Source organism: Aptenodytes forsteri, unplaced genomic scaffold (genome assembly GCF_000699145.1).
Source record: "Aptenodytes forsteri isolate BGI_AS27 unplaced genomic scaffold, ASM69914v1 Scaffold82, whole genome shotgun sequence".
Classification (NCBI taxonomy): Eukaryota; Metazoa; Chordata; class Aves; order Sphenisciformes; family Spheniscidae; genus Aptenodytes; species Aptenodytes forsteri.
Genome location: NW_008795490.1, coordinates 11,696,843 through 11,722,655, shown reverse-complemented (window position 1 = coordinate 11,722,655; position 25,813 = coordinate 11,696,843). Strand labels below are relative to the sequence as shown.

The window sequence follows — 25,813 nt, the reverse complement described above, 5'->3', positions numbered from 1 at the left end:
TTTACCAAGTCAAATGAGCTCAGGCATTTCGAGGCTCTGCCGTTTCCAGGCTGCTCAATGCTAAGGCATACACTCTTTTTTTCTAAATAGGTGTAAGGGAAGGCTGTCTACAAAACCATTTGCAACTGCATGGACAAACCTTCCTTCCCTCTGGGATCACATAACTCTGCCACAATTTAAGGCATTTAAAGAGGAAACCAATGTATTTAGTTTCATTTAACAGCTGGAAATGAGAAACTGGCAGGGACAAGTAAACCTTCTACCTTCCTTATTATCTGTTGATTATAAAACCTACTGTTTAAGTGTGAAATGTTTTGATACTGTGGATGCTAAAATATGCAAAGGTGACTGAATGGGGGGAAGGGTGCAGAAAAGAAAGAATAGGGCACTTCACATGTATTTTACCTAAATGCTGGAAATACATATTGAGCTGCATCCACAAGTGGGTTCACATCCTCCCTTAAGTGCTTAAGAACTGGTACAAAAATACTTGTTCTAACCTTTCAGACTTTTTTTTTTTTAAAGATGTAGGGGTGGGAAGAGGAATACGGGGCACTCGGGAGACCCTCCACCATATTTCCCTAAATGTATACATTACATCAACCCTTCCTTCCAAATTTCTGAGAGGCTATAGTTTGCCATTCATCAATCTGTTATTTATGCATTTCATTGGGAGGTAGCTTTGATGAAGATGCTCATGATAAAAGGAGTAAAATGAAATAGTAAAACATCTCACCACCAACTTTTCAGCTCCAAGATAAAGCAACGGAGAAACCATATAAAAAAAACCCCAAACATACTTTGCCTGAACTAGAGGTTATATACCAAGACCAAATTTTAACACCTCTATTAGAAGCTTACAGCTTGACAGGATGAGCACACGTGGATCATGGCCTGCCATTTGAACTCAGTGTTTCAGGGCAATTCATTTTCCTAAAGGCTCCTTGGTAACCAGCCACAGACCAGGCAAGTTGTCTGAGTGACAATAACCTGAATCCATGTTTTCTGGGATCCTGTTGCTCTTTCTTTATTTAAGCAACAGATTTTGCTAGGATAAGAAACTATAGGATGGCAGGCAGGAGTGTGCTAATGACAACAGCCACTTCACATGTGTCCTGGTTTCGGCAGGGGTAGAGTTAATTTCCTTTCTAGTAGCTGGTACAGTGCAGTGTTTTGGATTTAGGATGAGAACAAAGTTGACAACGCACCGATGTTTTAGTTGTTGCTAGATAACGCTTACACTAGCCAAGGACTTTTTAGTTTCCCCGGGTGGTGAGCAATTGTACTGTGCATCACTTGTTTTGTGTATTATTATTATTATCATATTATTATTATCATTTTATTTCAATTATTAAACTGTTTTTATCTCAACCCACGACTTTTTCTAACTTGTGCTCTTCCAATTCTCTCCCCCATCCCACCGGGTGGGGGGGAGTGAGCGAGCTGCTGCATGGTGCTTAGTTGCCGACTGAGATTAAACCACGACAACATGTTACCTCCTGCCGAGATTTTACACAGACCTGGGAAAGAAGCAAGTTTAACGACTGCACAAGTTGTTTTAATAACAGGTCCTGTCCACTCCTCTTAAGAAAGGAAAAACCTGTGGACAAGACCTAGCATATATGCTGAGCTGAGTGATGTAGAAAAGACCTACTGCGCATAATCCAATTATTCGGACAGTGGGTGAACAGGTCTGGCCACCTGCCCTGGAAGCAGTTTTGGCACTCAATTCCTTGACCCTGGAAGCAGTCAGAGTGCCTGTGGAGTCAGGCTTAGCATCACTGCAGTGGATTACAAAGTGCCCAGCTACCTGAAATCACAGGCACAGCGCACTGCCTTGATTCCTACCAATTTAGTCAAACTACCTCATTCCTGATACATAAAAACAACTTTGGAACAAGTCTGGACTGCAACAAAATATTCTTATGTTGTAAGTGGTGTTGTGCAAATGTGTTGACTAACTAAACAGCGCTTTGAAAGCCTGGTGAGGAGCACAAAAACAGGCATGCAGAACTAGAGTCACTCAAATACTCTACATGAGCCAACATGATAGTCAAACAAGCCATGCTCTTTGGTTTTGTACCTGTTCACTTGTTGCAGGCAAAGATCCAAACTCTTTAATGTATTTGTCAGTTTCTTTGGCAAGCTGGTTGGTGTACTGCTGCTTCTGTTGCCTAAAACCAAATGCAAAGTTTCATTACAGACCACTGGCTTACTTTGTTTGAATTTCACTGATTCTCAGAAAAGCAGCAGTACTAAATGCTTCTCTAAAGTGCACGAAGTCATCTTTATTCTGTTCTTCACTGTAAAGGCGTGACACCATGGATTCCAGGCGGGACAGATGCTGAAGAAGGTGTGTTCCTCAGTGTGACAGCATCTCATTACTCACCTTTTTTTTTTTTTTTGAGGTTTCTTCTGTTTTCCTAATGTGCAGCCATAGGTTTCTAGTTATTATGAACATCTAAAAATGCTTTTCATAGCCTTTTGAGGCTATCAATAGTTGGAAACACCTGGTCATTTCTGAGTTCAGAATAACTGTAGAAAAGACCAAGTTTTTTCTGTGTGGAAGAACATCCTGCGGCTTGAATACAATTCCAATACCACAGTTCATGAAAGGTCAATATCTGGTAGTTACTGGGAAGCTTATCCAAAGAGATCTATATTCTCCCATGACACAATAGCTGCAAACTTAGCTGAAAGCTTCATTATTTACTAATAGCTTTAACAGTGCTTAAAAAAAAGCCTCTTCTTCAACAGCATTGCTATTTTTGTTTTTTTTATCTCTTTGCTTCTGATATTATCACACACTCCTTTACCAATTTTCTTATTTTTTTCCCTGAAACAATTCAAATTCTTTACCTGCTTTTTCATCCTCCTCCCCCGTGTATATTAACAGGTTTTATCTGGAAAGCTATTAGCAAACAATCAACATCAATATTTAAAATAATCAAATAACTCTTCAGATACATACCAACATGAAAGGAAGGGCCAAATATTCAGATAAGTGAAAAAGGGACAGATGAAAATTCAACGAAGCTTACCATATATATTACCTCCAGAAAGGGACTGGAACGTGTCTGTCACAACAGTTTCTGTCCTGTTTAGTTGTGAATTTATGCCTAGATCCTGTCTGGTTATTGCATAAACTGTGTATGTTGATCTTCACCTATTCACAGCCTCCAGTAGGACACGCACTGTGGATTGTACCTGGCTAATGTTATGGGCCCTGAACTCGGGCTATTATAAAGCAATTCGGCTGTTCACACAAAATGAATGTGATGCCTTTGGTCCAATACACACCTCCTCCTACTATTCAACAGCCGCAGTGCGGCATTAACCACACTGAAGACTGCCAACTTTCTCACCCACAGAGTTAGCACAACACGTCGTTTACGTGCATTTATGATACTGAGATTAATGTGGTAAAGGAGTTTAATGGAAAAAACCATACCAGTTCATTAGACTGTGCAGAGAAGTGGAGAGCAACTGCCTGTCTCTGCTAGTGGCGTATTAATGGAAGTCCACCTTCAGGAGACAGAACTACAGCACAGCATCTGCCTTGGAGCCTCATTTCATTTCTGCTATTTTAGTATTTCTGGTACATGCTTATTCTATAATGTCATCCCTTACTGTAGCTTTCGTCACTAAAAAGACATTCCCTTCTCTCCCCCAGTATCACATCTCACAAAAAAACCCTCAATATATTCATTACCTTGTGAAACTTATACAGATAGATTTGAAGAGTTGACTGGGGTGCAGGGGTGCGGGTGTTTGTTTTTAAAACAGTGATATTGCTTTCTGATCCTGCCCCTTTCCCTTTGCTGACATACAGCATAGGTTTTACAGATGTATGGATGCTGCGGGCAATGTACATGGGCAAACCAGCTGACTCTAGTTTACAAAGACTATCCAAGATTAATTTTAAAATGGGCATCACAACATTTAAATTTCAAGCATTTCTCTAAAACTCGCCTTTCCAGGTGAGATCAAGCACTCCACCTAACAAAAACGCACCTCATCACCTACCAGGAGATTGTTTACAATGCAATAAAATTAAATGTTTTCATGTGAAGTACTCACAGCTGTTGCCTCAACTCAGGCGTGTCTTGTGGTGTTCCAAGCTGATGTAGTATTCTTTGTATTTCGGCAGCTGTTTGTGAGGAGGAAGAGAAATTTTAATGGGGCACAGACAATTCCCACTTAATTTTATGCATTTTTGCTTGACAATTCTAAAGCCATAAAAGTTTACAGAAACTGATACTCAAGACTTTTTCAACCTACTACAAAGACTCCACTTAAGATGCCCCAGAACACTAGTGAATGGTTTTTGCCAAGTCAAAGACAAAGCCCAGGGTTTCTTATAAAGGATGGGAACATAATCAAGTGTCTAGGTAGAAACAGGCAATTTGAAGATCAGTTAACAGTTTCAGTAAAATAAGTACAAATCAGGCCTTTTTTTATTAATTTTTAAAATTAATTATTCACCCAATTCTTATTCTAGTTTAATCATATTTTACATGTCATTTTGGAAAGCCATACAAAAGACTGCCATGACATTATCATACACAAATATTTCAGAACCAGTGCATTAATGAAGAGACAGCAACAAAGCATTCATGGGCTTACAGTACATTAAAAAAAAAAAAAAAAAAAGAAGTCAGGTGTCCAGGTTTAAATTGTAATTTTGAGATCCTTACATTTTTAAATGTGGGATACAAACCACCAGTAATTCTTAAGTGTATTTCATAATATATATTAGTTTTGAATGTCAAAAAGTGACACATCATCTGAGCCTTATTTTCAGCGTAATATATTTTACTGTCACATGAGAAAGCAAGGAGAAAAATGGACAGACACTTCAAGAATCTGCAGTTTATCACACTGCAAAATGAATAACCTCAACGTGCTTTATCTCAGTTTAACACCCTCACATCTTCTAAAACTAAAGAATACATATGCAAAATAACTTATTTTTGCTTGATCTCAGCTAGGAGTAGACTTGTCTTCTTTGTATTTCTGTGGCCCTCCCCAGGCAGACTGGTGTACCACGCAGTCGGTAGAAAATGTGACGCTATGATAGAACGTGGGATACTCACCTTACTAGCAACTTTCTTTTTTTTCCTAGATACAGTTAAAATTGCAGTAAAAGGCATCTCTAAGTAATGAAGAAAACCATTAAAAAAAAAGAGTATTTTTCCATATACCATGGAAGAGATCTGTAACAGACAGAACTTCAGTTACAAGAAGAAAGTTACCTGTGACTTATGTTAAGCAGTTAGATAAAACTGGAATTCCTTAGAACATTTTTAGCAATCATACTAATTCTAATCTTTGTTTCATAACAAGTCTCCAGTGAATTAGATGATATTGGATTTTCTACACTGCTTTATGTAATGTCATGATGTTGACGACTGCTATAGCCAATTCCCTCTGTGCCCACCCAGGTAATGAAGACATCAATAAATGGGGAAGTTAGTACCCAAGTTTTGCATGAGGTGAAAATCAAATACTTCAAGAGAGAAGTCTTTGGGGGAATTGAGTGGACATGAGCTACTAAAAAAATTATGGGGGGGAACAGCACCGTAAGATGAGCTTCACGCAGCTTGTATTTTAATTGAGCTGAAAAGCAGCAAAACATAAGTGAAAACTTCTGAATTTTGTCTTCGGTCGCCACCTGCCGCCGAGTGCCAGCCCTTCCCTGCCCGGTGAGGGTCCCCTACCTGCCGGGGCCGGGAGGTCCTCCGTGCTGCTCCTCGGCAGCTGGAGCTGGTCACGCGTACTGAGAAATACCGACTTTGGGTAATTAAGCCTTCTTTTTATGTCCAGTGTGACGCATTGTTTTAAAAGAAACGAACAAAAAGGTAACTGGCCGGTGTTCTCTTCAACAGTGTGAAGGTTTAAGATCTATAAAACTGAACACAAATTATCCTTTATTTGTTCCAAGGCACTCTCCCTTCTGATTCATGAGCCAAGGTGCTCAGGTGTTCTGTATGTACTTCTATAGGGAGAATAAAAAACAAACCAAACCACAACAAACTGCAAGCGCTCTCTTAACAGCTGCTTTCCAGACAGAAAAAGTACCGGTGTGTCCTACCGCCACCTAGAGATGTATTATTTAACTGCAAACAAAGAAAATGCAGGTTTGTGTTTTAAATAAAGGCTCCCACTTGAAAAATTCTCTGAAACAAAGCCCATACTTAAAATATTTGCATTCCAAGTTACTTAGATATTTATCCTACTTCGAAAACTGAACACAAGTAGATAATTGAGGGGAAATTAAAAGCCAGCACTGCATAGCTGGTCAGCTATACAATTCCAGGCAGAGGGAAGTTCATCCCAGTTCAGGTCTTGCGATTTAAGAATTCAGCACAAAATTAAAACACATTTTACCAAGAAGTCTGTAAGTATGCATCAAAATAGCAAAGTGCTAACGGGCTTTCAAACCTCAAGGGGAAAAAATAAAATAAAGAAAAAGACCCAAGGACTGAATTAACACCAATTTTTCTGGGCTTCCTGTAATTTAGCTTTTTCCACCTTAACCTTTAACAATAAAGATATTATTCAGAAAAAAAATAGCATTTCTCTTTTCAATTTTTTGTTCGTATGAAGTATACTGCATTGAAAAGTGAAACATTGCTTATTCAAGTAAGCAAACAGAAAAAAGGCGGAGCAGTAAAAGTAAATTGTGGCCAACAGTCTTCAGCAGCACTCCTGAAGCTGTCGTCATAAAAAAGCCAAAAGCAAGTTGGTAGGACCAGTATAACACAGGAAGCAGAGAAGCTGACCTTCCTGAAATCTTGATTTACAGTACATACCTGCAGGTTGATGAGTTAAAGAAATCCATCCTTTGTAGTCCTCCATATTAACATAAACATGCTAGAGTGTATACAGGCTAAAAAATATATTTCTTATATAGTCTTATAATTCTTTTGGTTTGGCTTGTTTGGTTTTTTTTACAGATTCCTTACTGTAGCTACTAGTCATTCAAACATTTGATATATTATACATGTAATCACAAAACCACCTGAACCCCAGACATTTGTCCAAACTCATGAAACTCGTACGGCTTTACTGATAAAAACAAACTTTAAAACAGGCTTTAAGACGTTACCACCTGGATCACAGAGGTAGTGTGTCTTGTGCCCTCACATGTACACACAGAGATCCCTCAGAATTTGATTAAAAGCAAGAACTGGCTTCGAAACTTCTCAGATAAAAGTCACTATCCCTTTCTTTCCTCAAGGGAAAAGCAGGGTAGCCTTAGCCTCTCCTCCTGAAAGTTAGACTGTAGAAACATCTCTGCTGGCTCCTTCCACTGCCCCATTTGGGAAACAAGCAGGGAGAGGGTCTTGGCACTAAAGAGGGAGAGCAAAACTGCTGAAAACCTGGGATTACTTTTCATAAAACAGGGGGCCCTAAGTTCGCAGCTTCACTGCTGATGGTGGTATTTATAATGGTACTGACTCGCTCATTTAACCAGCTTTTCACCTCTGTGCAGGGAGTTCAAGCTGGCACATCAAGGTACCTGGCAGCTGTTTTGGTGCCTCTCAATCCATCAGTAATGCTCAAGTGTCCCAGAGAGCCAAACGCTTAAGCCCAACTCACAAAAGTCCTAGCTCTGCACTGTAAACATACTGGTAACAGTCAGGGACCAAAGATCGGAGCACAGTTTTGACGGGTTCCTAGGTGACCTCACCCTTTATGGTTTTCCTTTCCCCACTTCCCAATTCTTCCAACTTCCCAAGGAGCTCTGAAAGACAGGAGTAATACAACTACCAGAGGTCCCTCCTGTCCTTCTGGGCATTACCCATCTGCAATAGAGCCTGACTGGATTCGCGCATGATTTTAATCCATTACAGTGCAAAGTCTGACACTTTAGCTCAGGTTCCTTGGGTACGTACAGCTAGCTGCTGGACTTTGCTCAGGAGCTGCAGAAGGGCACACACTGCGTGCACGCAGGCATTCTTCACCAAAGTCACCAGGATATGGCAACAGCCTCCGTCAGAGGTGTGCTAACTCCTGCAGCCACTTCTACACTGAAGATCAGGGTAGATGTTTGCATATAATGAAGACCAACAGCTCTTTCAGGGCTCATACTGCAACCCTGCAGGAGCAGCACCTTGACAGCTGTGGGCTGGTAACGAGCCACCACAGAAGGCAAGTCCCCCTTGGGAACCGTGCAGCGCAGGAAGCAGGGTGCACAATACCATGCAAGCAAAATGCATTTTCTCCAAGCAACTGCTGTCTCACATGCAAAAGAAAAGAATCTCACTTTTTCCATCTAAAAATGAGTTTTGTATTAGAAAGAAGCAATACCATATTAGTAAGAAGACTTGTCTTTGCGGCATTCCTGATCTAGATCTCGTAATACATAACTATTAGCTGATGAAAGCTACACAGCTACTCTCAGACCGGTCACATGCTCAGGAACAGGTCAGACGTTGTTAACGATGAGCCAGAGAAACAATTAAGACCTAACCTGAATTCCTACAGAGAAAATTATTTAAGAGTCAGCTCGTGTTTACTTTTACTAAGCCAAACAGTGGTTCCATTTCCAGTCAGCGGAAGCTCTCCCTCTGGTTAAAAAGAACAAAAAAAAAAGGGCACAGAAAAAAACAGTAATACTGTCTCATATAAAAGGCCTCCTTTCTCTACATGAGTTACAGAAGTAGTGAGATTTACAGTGGAAATATTTACATTTTTTAAACAGGTAGGAGTATTTGAGAGACATGTTCCTGCCAGATCTGCAATACATACTATTTTTTCCATAGATAAAAATGTATTTCACATATTGGATCACAAATTATCCTTGCTTAACAGCTGGCTTTTAGCTGGCTGGGAAAGAAGAAAGTTTCATCTCCTTTCTCCTCATCTTCCCTTGTTTTTCAGCCGCCTCTGCAAAGCTGTTCCGTTACCACAAGTAAGTCCATGTTGACATAACTGCTGGTTCTGCTCCTTGAACATGAAAATGTTCAAGATCACAAAGGAAGTTTCAAACTTAAAATAAAGATACAAATAAATTAATACAATGAAGACCAAAACGTAAACAACTTTTTGCCTCTAAGAACACAGGAGCAAACAAAGTTATCCCCAACTGAGAATTAGTAATCACTGTGCAGGCTGTAACACCATAGTACTTTTGCAGAAGAAAAGGTAAAAAACCCAAATCCTTGAGTAAAATCCTTATGTTTGAAAGGCAAAGAACTAACTAAGAGGAGGGAAATGAAGAGCAGACTGTACATCATCCACCTTCTCTGGCAGGGCTGAGAAGTGTCCAAGCACTACATTCATCCCTAGCATGAAGCAAGGGAAACTGAGGATGGTCTTACTTTGGAACACTTACCAGTAACTCCAGCTACAGGAGAAAAGCTTTCTCCCAGGTTACCTACAATCAGCTGTCTTCCCACCTCAACCTCCATTCTGTTTAACATTTGGAAAACCAAACTTTAAATCCTCAAGTGGCCATGACCAAGCTTGTTGCAGCTTTACAGCTGGAGAGTGAGGTGAATCAACACATAACCCACAGAGTCCTAAAAAGAAGGCCACAACATAAAAGCATGAAATTGGGGGAAAAAAATATGTTTAATGAGTGCTGCTTATTACCCCTTTGCAGCCTGGAACCTCGCTTCTTACTTGGATCACACAAGATTGCATTATAGCCACGCAGAAGCAGTTTCTTTCAGTGCTACAGTCCAAGCCAGACCCACCGCATTGCCCAGTTTCATAAAGCTACGGTCTAATGCTTCCACAGGAAATGCGGCACCCATTGGGTGTGCTTGGAAAAAACACCGGCAGCAACAGGAGCAACAAACACTGAGGCACTGTACTGCAGAGGACAAGAACCAGACAAGCAGGCAGGGCAAGTACAATGAAACCTGCCTTACAGAACAGCAAGGCTTGGGACCTGTCACAGGAAGAAGGAGCAGAGCACTGTTCCAACCAGCGGCCACAGCTGCTCCTGAATATTAACTGTAACGGTGAGGGTCCCCCCATGCCACTGTCTTTTACTTAAAAAGGGACAGATAAGGTTTTAGTCACTGCCAAGGGTTCACAGGACTAAAACTAACAATGGGGATTTAAAGCCACTGATTTTCAGTCATTTTCCCAGTTCCTGAGCCCAAGCTGAATAAACAGAATCAGCAAAGCATTCCTTTGTGTGCACCAAACGCAAAGTCTGCTCCACGTGAGGCTCAGGCTCAGCTATGGCTTTGTATGGCAAATAAGCAGTGTATACAACACCAGCACAGTCACCATTCAGAAATGCTTCGTCAAAGAGCTTACATACGCTGCCACCGGTTGGGTAACTATGAAGAAATCTCCTACTTGTTTCCAGCTGAACAGGTGAGTCAAAAACCAGCACATCCAGTTACAGATTAAGTTGTGTGGACTCCAACAAACTTCAGAGTCACTTCAGAGCAGGTTATTGGAATAGAAGAATTATTTGTAAAATTTACACCAGTTCAAACTGCTTTTGCCTGTGGACGACAGGCTTCCTCAATTTATTCAAACCCAATTCAATGTGTTTTCCTTCTGCACTTTGACTGACAGTACTTGACTAAAGATGGACAGACGCTGCAGAAAACATTCCTGGATCAATCCTTTATACAAGCTGTGACATACAGCAACTTAATGTAGTTGCAATAAATCCAGCAGATTGGAGTTTTCTGTATGAGTGTAAGTACATCTTTAAAGCTACTAGCATAGTTCATACTCACTGAAGATTTTAAATAAATTACAATGCCGCTGTGCTGTACACCTTGCTATCCCTACTTTAACCAAGAGTGACAGTTCACTAGAGGAATCAAATCCAGGACACCAGTCAAAAGACCCCAACTTAGTAAAAAGCAGCCCCATGGCCAAGATCTCACCTAATTGGAATTAAGTATCTAAAAACTTCAGCGATTCGGTTTTAAGTGATTTGCTTTATTCTGTCTTGACTCAATGTATAACACTGATTATTCTAAAACAGGGTAATACATTGGCACAGAGAAACAGTAACTGAAGTATGTACGGGAAGGAGAAAATAAAACGAGGATGGGGATTAAGACTGTTCTCAGAGCTCTAAGGTCTCAGTAAGTATGTAAGAGTGGGAAAACACCAAGTCTTGTACCCCTTCCTGTTGGATTTTATTAGAGCTTCTAGCATTTCTAAATAGAATCATGTCCTGAAGTGATCAGGAACATCAGTAACAATGTCTGGAGTTCAGGACCTGCCTTCAGTTTTTTCAGTGCAGCTGTAATTATTTCATGCTAGTGTACTACCATTTACAATGGTCTTCCAAGGACACTGGGAAGTGGGATTGAAGTAGCGTTTGTTCTTCTAATGTGGGCGTAGAGCACACTAAATACACATTAAGTGCACAATAACTGATCATGTGATCAATTATTACAGCTCAGCCAAGGGGAAGTCATTAAGTCAAGCTGTAATCACTTCATATTCATATCCTAAAACGTCCCTGGTAACTCCCTGAAACCCCAAAGTTTGAACGTTTCTCTAAAGAATAGAGAAATTAGCTTATTAATTTATGAAAATGATGCATGATTCTGCAGTAAACTGTAGCTGCACAAACACCATAAACCTGACCCACCTACATGAAGAAAGCTTGGTTTTTTTAAGACGTCAGGTCATTAATACAGGAAGCTAACTCAGGAGCTAACATGGAAGCAAAGATGTGTTGCATACACATCACAGACTGGTCAACACAAGCAAGTAGCTGTTACTCCGGGGGTCACTCGCAATCAATCACCGACCTGGGTTTATTCTGAGCCCTAACTGGAGTGCAGCCTCCTGCACAGGAGGTTTGATAGAGGGCTCTCTGGATAATCAAACTACCATGCAATCTCCTCTTCTCCTGTCCACAAGGAGGAAAATCCAACAGAATTGAACTGGAATAGGTATTTTAAGTACCTTAGAGAGGCTCCGAAATGTAACTCTCTAGAGACAGGAAAGAGCATGAGGACCCTGGCCACATCCCTTCCCCTCTCTGCTGCAAATGCAGGCTGCTTTGCAAAAGTTATCTTGTCTAGGTGAGTCCATTTATGCTCGCTCCATCAGCAAAAGCAACAGTTGCAGACAAAATTGTGGATGTCTTCTCTGGTCACCTTGCTATTTGTAAATTGCACAGTGGTTTTACAATTGTTATTTAAACCACTTCCAAACTAAGATGGCTTAATTTACAGAGCTCTTTTGTCCCCACCTTGCCCAGACTAGTTCACTAAGGTAATGCAAAACAGTGTAGGGCAAGGAAAAATTTTGCCTTTTCTGCACATACTAACACAAATAGCGCGCTGGGGTGTGCATTTTTCACTCTATTCTGCTGCTAGCATAAATAAATCCCTGTCCCTCTTGTGCGATGTCATCCACATAAGACACTTTCATATGTCATTTTCCATAGAACCAAAATATTTTTAACGAACAAGACAAAACACAGAAAAATATTAACAAAACTCTCCAAATGCATAAACAAATCTGTGAGGCATACTACCTTAAATATATATTCTACTTTACATAGAACAAAGCCTTTAGGAACAGCATGCAAATAATTCACGCTTGAAGTTTTCAGAAATAGTTTATTTCTAAAAGAACTGTGGGCTTTATGACTTCACCTCGTTGCAGAAAGACAGGCATTTAGAAAGACCCAAAATATCTGAATTCCTCCTCCTATTATCCTTCATATTCAGGTTATGAATTGGATATAGCAGATTCAAGTTCAATTCCTCAGCCTTGGAAAAGCCCACAAAATGGAACGTGGAGGACCATAATGGGTGCTTAAAACCCCTAAATAACCATCCCTTTCCAGGTTTTACTGAAACTTCATCCTAAATCCAAGAAACCTTCCTGACAAATGCATCAATAATAAAAAAAAAATTTGTTCCAACTAGTATGTTCCCAGAAATTTAAATTCTGGTTAACTGCAGCTAATTGGAAATTTCTGACAATATCATCATTAAAAGTCTCAACAAGCTTTACTTTAAGCCTATTTGCTTTAAAACCACACCTGTACAAAACCTCACTTTAAATATAGACAAAACAGAATTTTGTTTTCGTACAGGCTCTGATTTCAACACCTCAGTGATTTCATTTACTTTTCATTTGCCCATCTGTATCCTTCTTTAGCTAAAGAATAATCATGCGAATCTGCTGGTGTTACAAAACACAGTGGCAGATGTAGTTTTTCATGAATGTTTCATCCTGTTTTAGCTGAACATTTTAACTACCTACCGGGCTTAAACCACCACAAAAAGGCATATATCAGAACTCTCATATTCTTCAGGGTTTAATCCGTGTTTATGATTTTCTACAGTTACATAAAGTGAAAGGGAAAGTCATATGATTGATGTCATTCAACTCCCATTTTAGCAACATCAAGTGAAAATACTGCTTATAGAAAACCTGGGATGCAACAGAAATTGGACAAACTTGCTGTCACAGGAGAGGTATCACATGACAGAGGGATCTCTGCTGGCTGAAGCTGACCTTCTGGGAATGCGCTCTCTATGAACTGATGTTTGTGCTACCTTAACGAACAGAAAAGAACGTCAGCAGAAAGCAAGAGTCCTTATGAGAAATAATCTCTCAAAGCCAGGCAAACTCCCTCTAGCCGTATGTGGATTGTGGCTACTGAATTTTATTTTTATTACCTTGCAGTATGCAGAGCGTATGTTTCTCCAGCTTTTCAGTGTGCATGAACAAGTCAAATACTCTATCACTGACCTTGCCAATACTGATCAAGGGTAGATTATGCCATTCTTACTGACTTTGCAACTACCACTGCACAAAACCCTGCCACGACCTTTAGAAACTGCAGGAGTTGGGAAAGGATAGGTAGGGAGGGAATATGAATGCCTCCCTTCAGTTAGTGTAGGTTCTGTAACTGTTTGATTACAGTTTGCAAGCCAGAAATTCTCTAAAACTCAAAGACTGGGTGTACTTTATCAACGCCAGGCTTTGTTCTGTGTTCCCAAGCAAAAGGCAGCATTCTAAACTGCTTCTGAACCAACAGCTCCCAAAGCCTGGCTTAAGATGCCAGTGGAGACATGATAGTTATCTATCTAGCCTGTATCATTCTTGCTCTTCTTCAGGGATTGCACTGAGTGACATCTTCGGTAGCTACAAAGAAAATATTAGGAGCAAAGCAAAACAAAGGCATACAAGTCTGCTTCCTCAATGACCCACACATGGGAAAGAGACTTGAGAAGAACTATGTGGGGGGAGGAAAAACCACGGCTGGTTACTTCTTCTTGCACGGTTCCTGTCAGAGACACAAGTAAAATCTTTGCAGCTGAGTAGAAGAGGCCCCTACTCCTCTAACCATATCCTTCCTACTCTTATAACTGTGGAGTTGTCCATGTAGATGAATGCAACTCCCATTTTGCTCCCTCTTAGGAACATCTTTTTAAACAAAATGCTTTCCCTCCTTTTGCTACACAAAGAGAATTAATTCTTTAAAATGCATAAACTGTCAGATTTCAAAGAACTGCTCCCCCTCATCTTCACAGTTGTAAGAAGTCTGAAATTAACATATTTTAAAGCTTTTAAATTAGGCTTTTTGTTTGTTTTACTTATTCTACTTTAATCTTTCCATTTGTTGAAAGATCAGATTTCCTATTCTACAATTCGCTACATGCTCTTCAAGAAGAGGAGGAGGGGAAAAAAAAAAAAAATCACAATAGGGACTCTGCTCTCATCCTACTAGGCATATCCCTAGCATGAAATGAACATATGCCTGGTAGAAATAGAGATTTGTAAGCAGGCAGGACTTGTTTTGTCACAAAGAAATATTTTTTGCTAGCTCATCTTGTTTCTGTGCATCACACTCATTCCTTGTGTATCCAGCTGCTGTAAACGAGTGACGAACAGGAAATATTTCAAGGAAATATTGAAGGAAGGCACTACATGCTCTCCAAGAAGAGGAGGAGGGGAAAAAAAAAAAAAAATCACAATAGGGACTCTGCTCTCATCCTACTAGGCATATCCCTAGCATGGTAAATGAACATGCCTGGTAGAAATAGAGATTTGTAAGCAGGCAGGACTTGTTTTGTCACAAAGAAATATTTTTTGCTAGCTCATCTTGTTTCTGTGCATCACACTCATTCCTTGTGTATCCAGCTGCTGTAAACGAGTGACGAACAGGAAATATTTCAAGGAAATATTGAAGGAAGGCACTGAGATTTCTCTCAAGTTAATAGCAGCTGCCATTAAGCTGCCACATAAGTGAGAGTGCAACCTATGAAACCCAGTTCTGGAACTACTGCTCCTTCAGTAAACACTGATTAAAACAATAGGTTCTTGATAGTTGGTTCTCCATTTGCAAAGCCCAGCCTGGTTGGAGCTCTACACCCTGCATCATTCCTTATATTCTGTTCTCCATATTCCTGTTCTTCATATTCAGAAAGTTAGGGACAAACCTCAACCACCTTTAAATTCATATTTCAAAAGTCCAACACAATGTGTGTCATCTAGATTTTATAATCAGATATAACATAGGCCTGGAATGAGAATTACAGTTACTTTGGACCAGATTCCAGACAGACTTTCAAACCTTTATTGTAAGTTGTGTTCTAGTAACATAGAAATTCAGCAGCTGCCTAAGCCTAAGAGGTGCCAAAGCTCATTATACACTTCTTTGGTTTTGTTATTTAAATTGGAAGGTTCCCTAGCTGTTTGCAGATCTGCTTCTCATCACTGTTAACACAGACCCGAAACCAAATCAGTGAGACACAGCTCGCAGGCATCGCTGACCTCACCGAGGTTCAGCACACAACACTGCAGCTCATTCAAACACATGTGATTCAGGCTCCCCAGGTTTTACAGCACTGCTCAAAAAGAGTCACATGGATTCTCTAAAAACGCTATGAGTGGGTCTGAGCGCCTAACTCTCCCTCTCCTGCCTGAGGCCTGCCGCTCTATGTCAGATGTCAAGATGAGCCTTAAGTTTTGCAATTCCAGATGCTCAGTGGAACAGTTTTAACACAAGGCACAGACAAATGCTCTGCAGTCTAGGTCCCTAAATCTCAGCTTGGAGATGTCACTGATAAGCAAAACATGAATTTCAGGCTGAAGAAAGTAGACTCCATTCCATAGATGTTGCTAAGTGATGTTATAATCACTTATTTCTGCAGAGATGATGGAAACGCAAAACAGCGCACGGATCCTTGTTTAAAGAACAGCTGAAAGAACCTTCTTTTCACAGAACGCTCTGGGGTTTGGTATCCCAAGAGAGCTCTGAGTGCAGACAGCAGTGTATGCTTACCTGATACAAATATAGGTCCTCTCCATTACCACATAACAACCCAAACCAAAAAGAATACTATCTTGCAACTAATTTAATTATTGAAGTGGTGTGCTAAACCAGCATAGAGATGAGCTTTGCTTGTCAATCAGTAACAGTGGGCTACATGAACTAGGAAAGAAGGGAGGTAAGGATCACAAGTATTAATTGTGATTCAGCAGCATCATGTGATGCATTAAGAAATGTGAGGTATTTAATATATGTATTTTATCTTGTATATGTATAGCATATTAAAAACAGTTAATCAAGAACCAGGTCAAATGTATTACTTGGAGGGTGTGTGTGTAATAATTCAACCTTGAAGAAATGTTACACTAAATATTGTTGTTCTGACCAACGCTACCGCCTATAAAACTCTGCTGTATTATGAAATCTCAGCAGCACAGTGTTGTCTAATTCAGGAAGTTCTTCTGTATTTCTCCCACAAGTTAAAGGGCCAGCTTCTAACTGGAACAGCCAGCTGCCTTTCAACTAATCTGTATCTCATCTATATCTCTGTAGTAGTATTCACAGTTTGCTTGCATGTTAGCAGAAGAATTAGTTTTGAGGGACGTCCTGAAATGGTTCGGTAATCTGAAACGAAACTCTCGTACTCTATTAATTTCACTCTGAAAACCAGAGTATCTACACAACTCCAGGTTAACCAAGAAGATTTCAAATGTGTTGACACATCTCACAAATGCTAAGCATTTCTGGACAGAAGTGCAAAATCAAGTCAACTGCTTAGAAGGAAAAACATGGATTTAGGGTCAAGATTCCTATTTCTCTCCCCCTCCCTCCCTAACCAAGATCATAAATTGCAGTCTAAGAGACACCCGCTCAGCAGCTGAGTAGCTCTATAGGTCCCTAAGCTTGCAAGTTTCTCCCCATTTGACCTGGAAGTTCCTGCAGCTCACACCTTCCAACAGAAAGCTGGACAGGTACTACACATGGGAACAAAATAGCTAGAAAAGTGTACATAAGCCATTAGAGAGCTCAGTCCCAGAAATGTGTCCAGCATGCCCACAGGATCCAGATCCTCATAAAATCTAACAGAGGAGAATGGACTACAAGAGTAATTGAGTGGTTACAGTTCAGTCAGATCTACAGAAGAGCGAGGGATGGAATCCAGCTGTGTACCTACCAGTCCCAGAAAAGTGCTTGGCTGGAGCTTTTGAAGGCAAAGCTCCTGTTTCTGAAGCCATGCAGCAGTAGGGCTAAGAGAGACTTGGACTTGGGTCTTGGAATGGCAGAAGCATCTGTCTATTGCTCAGACTTTAGCCATCTAAATTTCAAAAAGGAAAGGAGAGCAGGACTGCAGGTAACCCCTGTGGCATGTCTCCTTCTATCTAAGCCTGGGCAGCTTGCTTTTAGTACACCTTGTTTGTCACAAGGGGAGGGGAGACACAGCAGAAGCAGGAGAGGAGATGGAAGAGGCAGGATGAGACTAAGGACTCGCTGAGTCCAGCATAAGACGGTTAATTATGTTCAGTGACTGTCTTCACAATGCTCCAGTTCCAACCACTGATTTCACTTTACGTTTTCACCTGACAACCGAGACTTCTTTTTTACACCTTGGAGCCTCGGTGTCTGTCACAGGTTGGCAGGTGTCTCTGGAAGACCAAGTTAGAAGCCATGAGACTGAGTGAATTCACTGAGCAGATTTTAGGAAGTAAAGCATAAGGGCTTTTACAGAGCCAGTTTGTTAATTTTAGCTTGAGGAAATACAACCCTGATGTACAGAAACTTTTCAATAAAGCAAAACTGCAATTTTTCTTCCTGTCTGTTGCGATTTAAAGAAATTCCTTCTGGAAGAAAATACAAAATGTAGCTGAAAAAATACGCAAAAGCCCCATCTGTGCCATTAATCTGTGCTACAAATACCAACTCCTGAAACTTGTCTTGCAAAACAAAGATCAAAGTTTTAATAAAAAATGACATACTGAACTGATAAGAATTCATTTGAAGTTTTAATAATAAAATACTCATTTCTGCATGCACACTATGTCCTGCACAACATTAAAAACATGCATTGCAAAACCTAGCCACATGCTGTTCATGGCTAGCTCCCTTCTGATGAATAGGATGCTTTGCGTAATTTGTGAGATCAAGCTGTATTTGCTTTATATATATACACACACATATTAGAAATATAATGGAAAATGGAGGGAAAGGGAAAAGGACTGTAAACCCCAGCAGCCTAACTTACCTCTAACTTGAACACCCCAGTTAGGTGGCTAAAAAAATTAGGTAGCATGAGTCTAAGCACAGGTAAATTAAAACTTGCACAATCTTATTTACATATCTAATATGTACTTCCAAGGGCAAGCTGCAAGGCCACAGCTTCTGTCCCTGCTAAACAATTCAAGCTCCAGCAAATATTTGATGCAATCCTTGTTCAGCAAACATCTCAACCTACCATCTTAAGGTGCCACATAACTGTCCAGGACAAAACTAGCTTATTACCAGCAGCCATCTTACTAATTATTTATTCATTTGGTGAATACAGAGTGATACTATACTTCCTCAGGATAGATCACACTTAACCATACATATGAAGGACCGGATCTGCTGTGTGGGGTGCCACAAACCTGTCAAAGGAGCAGGTGAAGTCAAAGAGTGAATTCCCATGAATGAATCTGAGAAACTAACCTCGAATGGGGGGCACCACCATTATTAAAGTTTTATATAAACATGCATAAATGCAACTTACAGCATTGAGTGATCTTCTGGATGTTAGAAGTTATGCGTTGGGCGAGTTGATTAGGATCCCCAAAACCCGCGCCGTATGACATGGCTGAGTAGATTCGCTGTCAAGATCATCCACGATGGGAACAAGTCAGACAGTCTCCACCTATTAAGGACACCTAACCCCCCCCAGAAAACAGAGTTATGTCTTGGTCATTGGTTTACAAAGGTCTTCATCATCTTAAAGAAGAATACACAGGAAAAGATTAAAGAAAACTCCATATACTAATGTTTACCCTCTCTGAAAACACAGTACTTCAAAGACGGAATTTAAGGGAATGCTTCCTTAAAAAAGTATTAAATAAGAATATGACGTCCTTTTTGAATTTCCTACAATAACTCTTACTATTAAGATTCTTAGTAATACACACAGCTTAAGATCTGCAATTACTCTACAGCAGCTACATCACAGAAACTACATCCTTTGTCAAACTTCTTATGTATTTCCCCCACTGTAAGCAAAGAAAAAGTATGCATTTTCATTTGTTGCCATTCCAGAAAAAAGCTGTACATTTAATCTGTCAATGCCAAATCCTCTGATGAATTATGTCCCAAATCAATTATATGGTTATTTCCATACCATGTATCACCCATCCCACCAATACAACCCGGATATATAAACCACTGGAAAAAAACCCAGCAGATATCACACAAGATACCAGAATGAAGGAGGCACCTAATTCCCTCTAAACACCAATCATTTGTACCAACTTCAGTTTTAGTTGTAATCCAGTTTCATCTGAATTCTATGAATTGCCACTTTATCCCGTTTCGCCTGCTGTGTTTCTCAATATGAACTCATTTTTCAACAACTTGGGTATGCAAATGCATTTTTAGGGGTGTTTTCTGCACCCAGAACTATCATATCTTACCTAAAAAGGTCAAAATCTGACAACACAAATACTCACAAATACACTTGCCCTAAAAGCACACATAATACAATCATGCAGCACGTAACTACTAGAGATGTCTTAGCCTGCTTTCCATCCATACAGACCAAATTTCAGCACAAGCTCAAAGATACTCTAAATCTAAATTAACAAGACATAGCTTAGGATACACGTGCAAATCAAACCTGGCAATTTATCTGTTCTGCAGTGAGAATGCAGACTAATCAAGCATACGTGCGTTCAGCACAATCCCACAATTTCATCCAGGTTGCGCTTAGTCTTAACTTTATCCTTTCCACTCTCCTGCACATCACCCTCACTGGTTCAACATTTTAACCTCACCAGTTCCCCGCACTTCCACTGTTCAACCCAAACCACGTGCCTTCCAAGCAACGTCCTCTTCTCCTGGCCTGCCAGCTTCTGGTTAACTAGCTAACTTCTGGTTAGCTAAAACTCAATTTCAGGGAGAGAGAGAAAGCACATGTAAATGTTTAAACAGAAAAGAAGGAAATGAAAAGGCCAGCTGATTTGTCAAGTGTGAGACCAACTGTGCTACAGTTTGCAAACTCAAGTCCTTATGAACTTTTTTTTTTTTTAAAAAGATTAACAGTCCTTGTTGCCAAATATTATTTTCTTTCACCTTCGGAAATGCCTGCATTAATACAGCACAGCATCATGCTGGCTGTTTTAAAATATTACTGTTTTCATATCTCTACGACATGAAATGATCTGTAGTGGAGCTGCCAAGACATTGCACGGTCAGACACATCCCACCAGAACTTCACCAGGGGTACAACTACAGGGGTCAGGCTCATCCCCGCTGCCCTGCAGGTTACACTACCTATGCCGGATGAACAAGCTGCTGCTACTGTGAAGACAAACCCTGCACAATTTTGAAATGGCTGCTGCATGAGGGTCCCAAACCCTGCTTGGAGTCTTCAGGCCCTGAAGTATTCCCTAGTAATGAACAACCTGATTGCAGATGAGGTGACAGGGAGTGTATTTGCACCCTTCTACTGTACCTCCTGCACAATCGCCCATGAGTCATACCAGCTCTCTGCAGTATTGTTTCCTGTCTTTGTCTGTACCACATGCAGATTCAAGTTATTTTGGGTCACAGACTGAAGTCTGAAGTCAGTCAGTCAGCCAGCCTAAATCCCACTTATCTGGTCCAAGGCTGGCATAACAACCCTTGATCTTTTTGGAAACTCTAGGCAATATTGCATTGAATTAGTATTGTAAGACAAAACCCATGCAAACTTTATAGCGAATAAATGGTTCTACGCCTTGGTGTATTGACTAAGTAAGGAAATTCTATCAATTTAGCAGAAAATACAATCGTAGGCATAAAATCCAAAGAAACCACCTAAAAGAAGTTAGTTTGAAAAAGAAGATTTCTCAGAACTGTTGACATTGTTTGTTTCTTTTAAAAGTTATGACTATTTCCAGACACTTTAGTAGCATGCTAACTACAACGCTACCACTGGCTAAAAGTACTTTGTAGTTAAATATTATATTTAATGCTAAAAGTTAAACATTAAAATGCAGCTGCTTGGGAGAAGAGACAGCAAAAGACCAAATTACCTTGTGTAGAAAGGCTACAGAACTAACTGAAATAGTCCTTCACGATTGTTTGTTCTCCCTTCGTATTTGTATTCACCAGACAGCTGCCTGTTGCACTGTTCTCAGCAACAGCATTACAATCAAGAGATATACACAGAATGTTTCATCTAAGTCTTGACAAAAGCAGTGATTGACTTTCTTTTTTTTGTCTTGAAAATTTCTACAGCTAGCCATAAGTACCTTTAAACAAGTTACACTGCACTATACTGACAAATGTACGGACTGTACAATACATAAGACTTTGAGCTTTTCAACTTTCTAGCTACATAGTTGGGCAGCCAAACACAACACATAATGAGAGGATGTTCAGATGACAGATTGCAAAGCCCACACGATATAGCTTAGCTTTTCATCTGCACGTGTAGATCTCTCTAATTATTGATACAATTCTTTGAATCCACACACATATTTCAGTTGAGAGTTATAGTAAATTTGTAGGATAGCAGTGTAAATTCACAGCTGTTTTACTCCATACAAATTCTTCCACCAGCAATACTATTCCCGAGTATGTTAATAATACAGGTTAGTGACAGGGTAAGCTACTGGTCTGTGTAACAGACAGAAAGAAAGGTAAGGGGGCAGCCATCAGCTCTCATCACTTCCCAATCTTCACCACAAACTCCCCAAGATAAGAAAAAGCAAACTGAACAGGCCAAAGAGAAGGAAAATTTTGTATTTGTTTATTATTATTTTTTAAACGGGAAGTGTGAACTTCTTCCTCATTCTAATTGTTCTCACAGCAACACGGGCGTCTGAACCGAACAAACACCCTACTTCCACTCACACACCCTTCACTTGTTAGCGCTGAGTTACTCAAACTCCTCTGAAAACACAGATAGCTGAGCCCTTGGGAAGTCAACGGGAGTTTTGCTAATGGCTTTGACAAGGTCATGGTTTCAACCACCAGGAAACAAAACAGACGCGTGCAGCAAGCATTTCCTTCCACACCAAGGTGATAGGAGCATTCATCAAGACTCTGAATTTTCATAGAAATTACCCCTTTTCACTTCCACAGCATTTAACTACTCTGTTGTCACGTATTTTAGTATTACTGTCTGCATAACTTTTAAAATGGGAAAGTTAATAATCAGCTGCTGTTGAGGGAAGTACACTTTGTATTCAAACTGGAACAGAGCTGCATCTGTGGTAGTCTTCGGTTCCTCTAAAAGTTTCAGTTGGATGTGAGCTTTTGGTTGTACCTTTGATCTTCCGCTCAACATCTCTGTCTTTGAATGGGAGTACACCTAGTGGTAACTCGGCTTGTCAAGCTACTGAAGAAAGTCCAAAGAACTGAGTCTACTGGCACAAATGAAATAAAGAATCAGAACACTTCATCAACACTCACTGTGTATGTACAGAGAGGTCTTGCTTCAAAGTTTAAACAATTCAAAGGATTGCTATATATTTTTCCTAATTTCTGTATTAACCAGTTCCTGCATCACCCTGTCACTCCATACCCAAGCAAAAAATGAACCTTAGTATCAACATGCTTTCTAGAAAGGTCTTTGTCAGCCACGGAAAAAAATCCACTTTTCCCTTGGCTATTTCCAGTCAGATCACTGCTGAATGCAGAGACAAGAAAGTGGGAACTCCACAACCGAGCAGCTCCCCAGTGCCATTCTTGAAAGCTCCATCAGGACAAAACGATGCGACATGACAAGCGCAGCACATCTTAGATCTCAGCAGCAGTCACCTCACTATCTTACAGGCTCCTGTCAGCTACAGTTAATAAGCAGCTAATCTATTTTGTATTTTCTCATTTAGATATTCTAGGAGTTTTCCTTCTCCTATAAATGTAGCCCATATATATTAGGAGAAGAACCCTTAAGCAATAATTTTACTGTTTAAGCAGTATTTTAGCATCAGGACCTAGAAATGTTTACATGGATCCTTAACTTTCAGAAAGCAAAAAGTACATGCTGCATTCCATAGAAACGCTTGAAAATTTAAATCTGATCTGAATTAGGATTTTATGTCTTTAAATATCCAGAGACAAGTCATGGGGCTTTAAGCTTCTCCCAAACAACTCCTAAATGTGACTTCCTTTGTAAGCTACTGCCAAAAAAAAGTGCAAAATCCTTCAAGCGGGGTGAAAACACAGGCAAAAATGACAAACGGCTGAAAGACTTTGGCAAAAAAAAGTTGCAGCCAGTCACAATGTTAGCTACAGAAAGCATGTATCATGGTAACAGCCATGCTTAGTAAGATTTCTGCAATATAACATCGCTCAATCTATTTCACCTCAGTAGGTTTTACCACCCAAATACTGAGATGAGACAAGGTGCATCTACAGACTGACTCTGGCACCCACCTAAGGCAACCGAAAACACATTACCATCTTCGGACAGCATCTGTTGCTGACTTTAGCAGTAACTTTGCAGCAGGTAAAATTAATCTTAACCCCCTCCCCCCCCCCAAAAAAAAAAAGCTGTTGGAATAAAGGGCAGACTGTACACTGTAAGATAAGTACTCCCTGCTACAGCACTTGAGGGATTCTCATAACTGACTCATAGCAACTGACTTAGTAATATACAGGTGAGCACTAAATCTGCCACTATTTTCTCTAGTGGAGATGAGGGAGGTTAAGTTTTTTTCTGGATTTATCTATTTCTTCCCCTTATACTTAGGCTACTATATTTAGAGACAGAGACCATATTTTCCACTTTGTGCTTTTACAGCTCCTAATGTGCTGGAATCCTGGTCCACAAAGGCAGGCTGTGGGCTTCCATAATACAAAACCAACTATGGAGCATAATAAACATGGAAACAAAATAGCAGTAAAATTAATTCCTTCCTGCCTTCTTAAAAGAAAAAAAAAAAAAAAACCTTCCAGATTTTCTTTCATCATCTAGTTTCAGGTAGAAGTCAAACTTAAACCCACACAGGGTAGGGAAAAGCAAGCAAAGTTTATTTAGAAGTTTCTTTGCTCTAACGTAGCAACACTAACATAAAAGATGTCAAAAGGTAATTTTCTGTCCCACTCTGCCCAATTCCCTCAGCCTTGCCACATTAGTCATGCTGAAATATACCAAAACCAAGCTTACATCGTGTAACGGCTAGAAGTATTTTTTTTTTTTAAAGGAAAAAAAAGTATTAGGTTATGCCACTGGTCAGTGTTTTAGTCATTTTCCCCAGAAGCGATCCTGTCCAACAAAGATGTAATTTAAAGCGGTGGCATTTAGAACTGCCCAGTGTGGAAAACTAAATTACAGAAGCCTGAAATACTATTAGGCCTAGTGCATCACCAACGCCTAGCATATATGGCTAAAAAAAAGAATATGCTTATCATTGTCCAATTCATCCACACCAATATTTATAATGAACTAGGTGAAGGAAGCATATAGCTTTCACAAGCCTAACAGAACATCTTAGTTCTCAGGGAAATGCCTTAGGTAAGAGAATTATGTTTCCTAGGAGCGCACAAAGCATTTAGAGGCCTGATGATGAAGCAGGAATAGGAAAAATGAACACCAGGTCCTGGAACTATTGGGGAGGGGAGGGAACGGCAGGGCTGAAAATGGACCCCAGATAACCGTTTCGAAGTGCCAAGTTTCTTGTGCTGCTGGCAGGCAAACAACGTCTCATGGGAAAATGAAGATGGACCAGAACCGCAGGACATCTAGCGTGCTACGTGTCCACACCCAAATCTCCCTAATGGCAGCTTGTTCACTTTGAACCAAATGCTCAGATCAAATACACCGAGGGAGAAGTTATCTTCGCACAAAATCTGATTGCTCTGGATGCTGAGTCTCTCTGAGGCCTACCAGGATGCTAATGACTATATACAGCTCATGGTCTCTTCCTCCTCCCCCCCGCAAAGAGTTTCACTTCAGTGTAAGCCACCAAGAAGAGCGCTACTTAATATTCTGATATAAGACTACAAGAGATGTCTTCATGAAGGGAACACAAATATGGTTTATAACAACGCCACCATTTAGCATCACTTTGTTCTAATTTTAACATATTTTAACTTTTATTTCCTCCTCTTTTCCTTCTTTTCTATTAACAGCACTTGCACAAAACCCCAAGCTCCAAGCAGAAGGGCTGCCCTGCCGGCAAAGCACACGCCTGGACGATGATCGGTCAGGAGGGCTCCGCTCGCCCTGCTAGCACGGCTCTCTGCTTTTGCATGGCTTGTTCATCAGCGGAGGGGATCACAACACATGAGCACATCGCTTCTGGCAATAAGCATCCCCGGATTTTATCACGGAGCTTCAATTAAGATGCAGTGCCTTGCATATCATGCAAAGTGGAGTGAAACCTTCCACTTTCTTCTACAGTT

At 40.3% G+C, this 25,813-nt stretch overlaps 1 protein-coding gene across 1 annotated transcript in view; it reads right to left on the bottom strand.

The window, feature by feature from the left end:
• Positions 1-19,150, bottom strand: part of STX7 (syntaxin 7) — a 28,284-nt gene extending 9,134 nt beyond the window's left edge. The window contains exons 1-3 of the mRNA XM_009281517.2: positions 18,984-19,150; positions 4,081-4,150; positions 2,084-2,174 (exon numbers count right to left, since the gene is read on the bottom strand). Coding sequence (XP_009279792.1) covers positions 2,084-2,174; positions 4,081-4,150; positions 18,984-19,065 — 243 coding nt within the window. The 5' untranslated portion in view covers positions 19,066-19,150. The remainder of the gene's footprint in view (positions 1-2,083; positions 2,175-4,080; positions 4,151-18,983) is intronic.
• Between the last annotated feature and the right edge of the window lie 6,663 nt (positions 19,151-25,813).